Source organism: Haliotis rufescens, unplaced genomic scaffold, assembly GCF_023055435.1.
Source record: "Haliotis rufescens isolate VD_foot unplaced genomic scaffold, xgHalRufe1.0.p SCAF_59, whole genome shotgun sequence".
NCBI lineage: Eukaryota > Metazoa > Mollusca > Gastropoda > Lepetellida > Haliotidae > Haliotis > Haliotis rufescens.
Window position 1 is genome coordinate 129,046 of NW_025964323.1, and position 8,325 is coordinate 137,370.

At 42.5% G+C, this 8,325-nt stretch overlaps 1 protein-coding gene across 1 annotated transcript; it reads left to right on the forward strand.

Moving 5' to 3' along the window:
- Positions 1-965: 965 nt before the first annotated feature.
- Positions 966-6,827, forward strand: LOC124142821. The gene is made up of 3 exons (XM_046511494.2): positions 966-1,036; positions 3,654-3,746; positions 5,038-6,827. The coding sequence occupies exons 2-3, from the start codon at positions 3,654-3,656 to the stop codon at positions 6,712-6,714; spliced, it is 1,770 nt and encodes a 589-aa protein (XP_046367450.2). The 5' UTR covers positions 966-1,036; the 3' UTR covers positions 6,715-6,827.
- The last annotated feature ends 1,498 nt before the right edge of the window (positions 6,828-8,325 follow it).

An 8,325-nucleotide genomic window follows, 5' to 3' on the forward strand; every position in this document is an offset into this window, starting at 1 on the left:
ATAATTAATTCACTCGGGACAGGATTTGTATTCCTCGCAGCACGTAGTTGACTGGTGTGTACTCTTCATGTGTAAGTTGTGAGCAGGAGGGCGTAACTTTGTCAGGTATTGGTTAAAAGAGAGTTGTTACTCCTGTTCTGTACAGAATGACTATGAATCAATATGTATGTATGTATGTATGTATGTATGTATGTATGTATGTATGTATGTATGTGTGTTTGTGTGTGTGTGTGCGTGTGTGTGGGTGCGTGCGTGCGTGCGTGCGTGCGTGCGTGTGTGCGTGTGCAAAATGTATTCTATGATATGATTGTTAGTTAAATACTCATAAATGATTTTTGAAAATCTTCTTAACTCACAATCCTGACTCAGATATTGTGAATTACTTAAGACGCTTATGGTTGTCTCCCACATCGTACAATTTGTCACACGAAAATAAATAAAATAAAGCTTAAAAAGCATTTCTTCTCATGTGTCCACCATGATATGACTCGACTAACGCAATAGTAACACCCCCCCCCCCCCCCCCCACACACACACACACACACACACACACAAACCCCTCAATCGTGGGGATTCCAGGTTAGGATAGGTGCCCCGCCCCCTCCAGCAACCTTTATCAGGTAGTATGTAATGAATATTATAAATCAACAGCTATACAGCCATATAAAATGTTAATATAAAATGTATCTATTTACTTCAAGTCACATACATGTAAATACGAATTTATACACTGCACTCAGTCTCGAATGTTACCAAATGACACACCGACATATGTTTTCGCCTACCAGTGTGTCATATACACGCACGTGTTGAATATCACACCTTCCCATATCGACAGGGGCAACGCTACGTGTTGATGTGATATTGACAAGCCAAGCCCCGAGCCGTGTAAACATACCCTGTGACAGACAGTTGCGCTAAAAATAGAAGCATCACAGGGCAGAAAAATCGATACTGCGCATGCGCTGTGCATGCCCAATGTAATGGCTGGACTGCGTGTGTGTAACCTAACGCTATCGTGTCGGGGATTTTCAAGGTGGGTTATGTCGATTACGCTATGTATGATGTCGCATCTCATAGTCTATAGTATGTTGATACAGTGTGTGAGAATGATTTTGAAACATGGTGTAAAAATACACACAGTAGGTGCAAGCATACTGGTTGAGTTTACACCAGCTGGCGTCCAGGTCAGTGTGACCCAGTCATGTCGTCACAATGGATGCTCAATAGCGTGGGGCTACTGTCCTCCACGAACATTAAAATTTATTAATTGTATTTTTTATTTGAATTATTATTACCATCTCCTTCTCATATTAAATAGGTATTGTCATATTTTGCTTATATTTTCATCAAACGTGCCTCACATCCAGGTCTCGCGATTTACAGACACAAACGTTCATTATGTGATATAATGAGGAGCACCTGTAGATGTTATGCGTGTGTTGTAGCAGAGGTATTATGGAAGCTTTTTCATGTTTCATATCAAACAAAGGACCGATATAATCTATAACATACGCGGGTACAGATTGTTTGGGGGGGGGGGGGTGGGGGTTGTCTCTCGTGTAGCACACGACATGTAACAGCGTTTTGCAGCAACATGATAAAGATGATTCATACATTTCCAGTGTCATGAAAAGTGACGCCGCAAAATATAATAGATGCCCCACACCAACACACATCCTAGATTGTATTCTATTTTTATGGTCTCTGTACAAATACATGTGTTTGTGTCAAACGTATACATACACAGAGAGGGGAGCACACCAACTGAGAGAACAGAGGGGGTACCCTTCCTCTCTCTCTCTCCCCCCCCCCCCCCCCCCCCACACACACACACTCCTTCTTCTAGATCCATGCATGTTTTACATTAGCTGACATATACTTCATGGTAAATGCTTCATATGGTATTTGTTTCAATATTAATGATCTATTTCCATATTGCTTTACTTACAAATCTCATATTTCAAATATACTTTGAATTTTGACAAAATGACTACTGGTGGTATTATTAAGAGGATGGTTGGTTCAAACTTTGTACTGAAAATGGCGACTTGAGTCAGCCTCTCCTGGCTCCACCTTCTTCCCTTATCATGTGCTGCACGAAGCAAATGAAATGCCAGAGAAACCAAAGGAGGAATATATTGAGAGTGAAAATGTTGTTGCAATCACGAAAACTATAGTTGTATCCTGACGGCCTGTTAAATTTATTTTGTTTGTTGTTTAACGCCGCACTCAGCAATATTCCCACTCTCCTAGCCAGAGTGCCAGACGACAAGCATAATACCTCTGCCACAGGCAGGCGCCATGTGACGATTCGTCACATCTTACACAGTCCATTCATGATATTACATTTTATGTTTTTCACATGGCGTTCACCAATGTGGAAATCGATTGAGACTGACGCACCGTGACATTACTGAAATACTGTTCAACACGGCGTTAAACTCAACTCACTCATTGAAAGTTACATTATACATCTGAACACAATACTAAGAAACTAAAAGGGAGACAACATTGTCGCAGGGCCGTGAAGATCCGGGGTAGAATAGGTCTTCAGCAACCCATTCTTGCCGTAAAAGGCGACTATGCTTGTCGTAAGAGGCGACTAACGGGATCGGGTGTCATCGTATCCCAATTGCGTGGATCGATGTTCATGATGTCAATCACTGGTTTGTCTGGTCCAGACTCGATTATTTACAGACCGCCGTCATATAGCTGGAATATTGCTGAGTGCCGCGTTAAACAACAAACAAAACAAAATATTGTAGCAGCACACAGCTCTAACAAAACACGGTGGTAGCAGTAGGCTACCATCTGGTCTCTGAAATGAACATATATTACAAAAAACAACAACAGTTGTTAAATTATCTTAATAAAATATAATAAAAAGGAGACCAGACTCTCTTCATTTTCAGATACTGATACTACAGTAATCTAGACTTGCCTACATTTGTAGACTTTCTTGGGCTGTTTTTGGATATATTAGTATTTATTTCAGGGTCTGTATGGCAGACTAAGGTAGCAGCAGCAGTAATTGCTATAGAAGCAGAAGCTGTTGATGTAGTTGTAGTGTACATTCTTTTAATGTTTTATTTTGGTTTGACGGGCCCTGAGCATCGAACCACCGACCATCCGCTCTCCGAGAGATGCTTTACCCACCAGACCACTGAGGCGGTTGACGTTTTTGTAGTACTGCAAGTGGTATTTGTAAAAGCATTTGTACCTATAAGGAAAATAGTACTCTTTGTTGATAGTACTTTGTTGTTGTTGATGATGATAATAATAATAACCAGTTGTACGAAACATTCCGCGTCTGGACCAGACAACCCAGTAACTGAAAAGCTAATGAACAAACCAGGCCTTGGGGGACGATGACACGTAATCAGCCCAGCCTCCGGACCTATCCACCCGATCCCTTTTTTTCTTCGTTTATATAGAACCAGCTAGGGACCTATTCTGACCCAGGTCCCCAGGGAGCAGGTCACGTGTGTGACCTGGCTGTTTGTTGGCGTCAATCACTTGTTTATCAGATCCAGACTAAAAAAATAATAACAATCAGCTGTATGAAAGATGGACTAAGTGTGACAAGGCTATATAACTCACTGGGTGTTCGAAGCGGCATTAAAGTTAACTCACTCACTTCCTCTGTGCAGATGTGCGCCGTCCGGAGTGTGCTGGTCAAGTGCGGAGACTCCCAGAAGCCCGTCCGCCTGAAGGAGCCGTGGACGAGACAGCACCTGATGCCGGTAGGTGACTTCTAGTATGTACACAATTCGAACCATGAAGATCCGGGGTAGAAAAAGTCTTCAGCAACCTATGCTCGCCGTAAATGGCGACTATTGTTGTCGTAAGAGGCGACGAACGGGATAGGGTGGTCAGGCTCGCTGACTTGGTTGATGTATCGTATCGTATCATCGTATCCCAATTGCGTAGATCGATGCTCATGATATCAATCACTGGATTGTCTGGTTCAGACTCGATTATTTACAGACTGCCGTCATATAGCAGGAATACTGTTGAGGGCGGCGTTGGACAAACCAACATGTGCACACGACACATTCACAAGCAAACTGATACATCACACAGACCCGATCAGGGTTGTCATATGAAGCGTAAGTAAAATCCTTATGTTGACCTTATCCTTCAGCAATGATGTTGAACATGATTCTCCACATCAGATTTATTGGTGATTTGCTGTCTGAATTCTGGGTGTTTTATGTATTTGAAAACAGTTGGCTTAAATAAAACAGATCTCATTTAAATCATTTTACTCAGATATGATACCTCTCTGTTAAGATCTGAGGGAACCTACGTGGGAGGTCGCATCGGTAAACTTTCTAACCAGCCAATCAGCGTCGTGTTTTCTAAATTCTCCGCACGAATCAGCGAAGCATTCAGACAAACATATCTGATTTCAGTTTCTCGGAAAAATAATATAATTCGAGGAAATCCAAATGTGAACAAATAATGCCACCGTGTTATATTGTTGTGGGTAGTTCATGCAACCTGTCGTTCGCCATGGGTTCTACACCCGAAAGGGTTAATAGGGAGGGTATGTTAGTGTTTCGGCGACGTTCCTTGGCAGTTAAATCGAATCCGAAATACAGAAATACAGAACGCCCTGAACAAAAAAGGTTAAATTAGATTTAAGTTTGACGTTGAACGGAAATGGATGTTAGTTCAGTATCTTTGTAAGTTGTTTAACGCCGCTCTCAGAAATATTTTAGCTATATGACGGCGGCCTGTAAATAATCGAGTCTGGACCAGACAATGCAGTGATTGACATCATGAGCATCGATCCACGTAAGTAGGGTACGATGACATGTATCCACCAAGTCAGCGACCCTGACCACCCGATCCCCCCTAGTCGCCTTTTATGGCAAGCATGGGTTGCTGAAGACCTATTCTAACCCGGATCTTCACGGGCGCACCACTAAGAAGCCCCCTGTGAGATTATTGTGGAATTCTCACAGCCTGATGTAAATGAACTACTTACAATATTACCATAAAACCAATTGACTTACTCTACATTGGCAGGTTATATTTGAGCGATTCAACTTGCCCCCTGCCACGCCCACACTGCTGCAGATCTACGACGCCAGCTGGGAGACGTACGTTGACCTTGAAGACGACGACGACATCCCCGACCGCAGCAGGGTCACCTGCATCGTCAACCCCAACATTTACAGCTCCGATACGAAACAGGACCAGAGTTCGAACCGACGAGTATCTACTAATAACAAGGACATCCGTGTCAGCTACTCAAATAATGCTTCTCCGAAGTATGACTCGGTGAAGGCTGAGAAATGCGTGCAGCTGCCTTACGGGCGACAGTACTCTGACCATAGTGCTAAAATATCATTCCCAACAAATGAACGGTCCTTTTATACGCATCCGATTCACGAGAACAAAATACCAGGTGATAGACCCGTGCTCCAGATACATGAACCGGAAGCTGATGGTCTGCCGTCAGCGCCACCTGGTGTTTCAGTACCGAACCCCACATCACCCTTTTCGGACACAAGTCCTGGTCAGCTCGAACAAGACGACACAGACGGACCACTCACTATTGATCTGTCGGGTGAAGAGTTAGTTCCCTTGTCTGATGATGGTCAGAATGATCCAGAGGAATTGGAGTACATGCCTGAGATTCATTTCCAGACGTCATCCTGGCCGAGTCCTTATATTCTCCCTAGTGACATTTTTCCTCAGAAGTTGAAGAGAGCGTTAGAGAACCAGGAACAGCTGGACTGGTCCCTGAGGCATATCCTGGTTCAGGGCATCGCCGACTCCATCTTGAGGTACACCACCTATCCTTCTCAATCTCAGAAGAAGGAGGTTATATCAGCTCTGTTTGAAAGGTACCCCTACCTCGCGATCGACGGAGCCAACAGCTTCAAGAGGTGGCATCACATCTTTACGGAGAAATTCAAGAACATTCGGCGAAAGATGAATACACCGGAAGTTGTCCGACGGAAGCGGAAACGGAGTGAAGAAAGGCAGTCTGAATTTCCTGGCGCTGTTGGTGACAGGTTTGTCACTGGATTTGCCAAAAATGACACTTTGAACGATGAATCACTGGACATTCAGGTTTACGAGAACTCCTCCCCCAACCACACATCACAGAATGACGACAACAGCCAAGACAACGACCCAGCACATCCGGCGGAGAACACACTACACCAATCCTACTTCCATTCCATAGTGCAAAACAGACTTCCCATAAACGACGCTTTTAACGCCAACCCTAGACGAGAAGAGATTATATCCCAGTTTGAAAATAGCTTCGGAAATAATCCTTTAAGCTGGCCTCATCCGTACACACTACCAAAGAAGCTATTTCCTCCCATTCTCCTTAACGCTCTGGAATCAAAGCAATCTCTAGACGGACCAAAAATGAACCTGCTGATTCGGTGTTTGTCTGACGGGATCCAGCCGTATACGATCCTCCCGAGTGTGAAACAGCGGGAGGAGGTTGTGGAGAGGTTGGTGAGTGAGTACCCGCACATGAGAGACGGAACCACCACTGGCTGGAACTCCCACTTTATCAAACTGTCGGAGAGGTTCAAGAACATTAGGAGGCGTATTATGCCGGGGAGACGACCTCGTACATTCCACAACTCTGTGTTTGCACCTCATCACATACCCCCTCTCCCTTCCCCGGGGGAGGCGGGAGAGGTGGATATCAGTAACATTAAGATTGAGATCAACTGAGGAGAGAGCTATGGTACTTGTGACGAGGGGAATCTGATTTAAATACTGACTTTTATTTATGTTTTTAGACATACTGTATTTATGTGAGGGAATAAAATTGATACTTTGCTCGAGTGAAATAACAGTTAATGCCAGACACTATGGTTTTTGGAATATGATCATGAAAATGAGTAATATAATGCAAAATGAATAGAACATTTGTTTATCTCGTCACCCGACAAAGCTAACATTTTTAACTACTGATTGCGCCTCATGAGAATATCAAGTTTGTCCGGGTTACTAGATGAGATAAATAAATAATAGATGGGTTTTTTACAAGAAAACTCAAATATCCTCTATTTGTGTTTTAACCATTTAACCCCTTTCTACAGACACTACTGTTCTGACGTGTTGATTGTTTAATAGTTAAAAAACACGCGAAATGTCATCATTAAAATAACAAAAATCAGATTCCTGTACTGTAAATATTGAACGTCAACGCCACGAGTATCCGCCGAAACATTCAATTGGGCCTAGGAAAAGCAATTCTACAAATAGACCTATCAAAATCAGTGATAACACCAGGTCTTCACGAAAAGGGTGAACATGACCTGCTCTACCGGTAGAACCCGCCAGTCACACAGTTTGCATAAGAAGGTACGTGTTTGTTGTCTGACGCCGCAAAGCAGTATTTCTGCCATACGACGGCGGCGGCCTGTAAACAAACCAGACAATCAAGTGACTAAAGCCAGTATTGCCCATCGAACAGCTGAACAAAAGTCTTTATATCCAAAGATCTATTCACGTGTCCTAAAACTTGTGTCCTAAAACTTGTCCTAAAACTAATATTACTACACTGCTGCTAGGTCATATATAGGGATTGTTACACTACGGCTAGGTCATATATAGGGAATATTACACTGCAGCTAGGTCATATATAGGGATTATTATAATGGTGGTATGTCACAAATAGGGATTATTACACTGGTGCTTAGTCATATATAGAGATTATTACAATGGTGGTATGTCATAAATAGGGATTATTACACTGGTGTTAGGTCATATATAGAGATTATTACATTGCTGCTGGGTCATATATAGAGATTATTACACTGGTGCTAGTCATATATAGGGATTATTACACTGGTGCTAGGTCATATATAGGGATTATTACACTGGTGCTAGGTCATATATAGAGATTGTTACACTGGTGGTATGTCATAAATAGGGATTATAACACTGGTGCTAGCTAGGTCATAAATAGGGATAATTACACTGCTAGGTCATACATATAGAGATTATTACACTGGTGCAAGGTCACACATAGGGATATTAACACGATGTGGCCTTCTATTGCAAGTTGACCGATTCATGTTCCACAAAGAGATCCCTAAATATGCGTGTGACGAGTAGCACAAAAAATACAGAAACGTTTTGGTGATCATAAATTATCATTTCAAACTAACTGTTTCAGCAACAAGTCTTTCCCAGCGTTATTTAATGCATTTAGATATGACAACAATTACGTATTTTAATAATCAATGGAAATAAATCTTAGACCACCATGTTTGCTGACAGGTAGATGCACGTTAATGTTGTGTGTTTATTACCTTGCCAGGATCTGTTTAAATC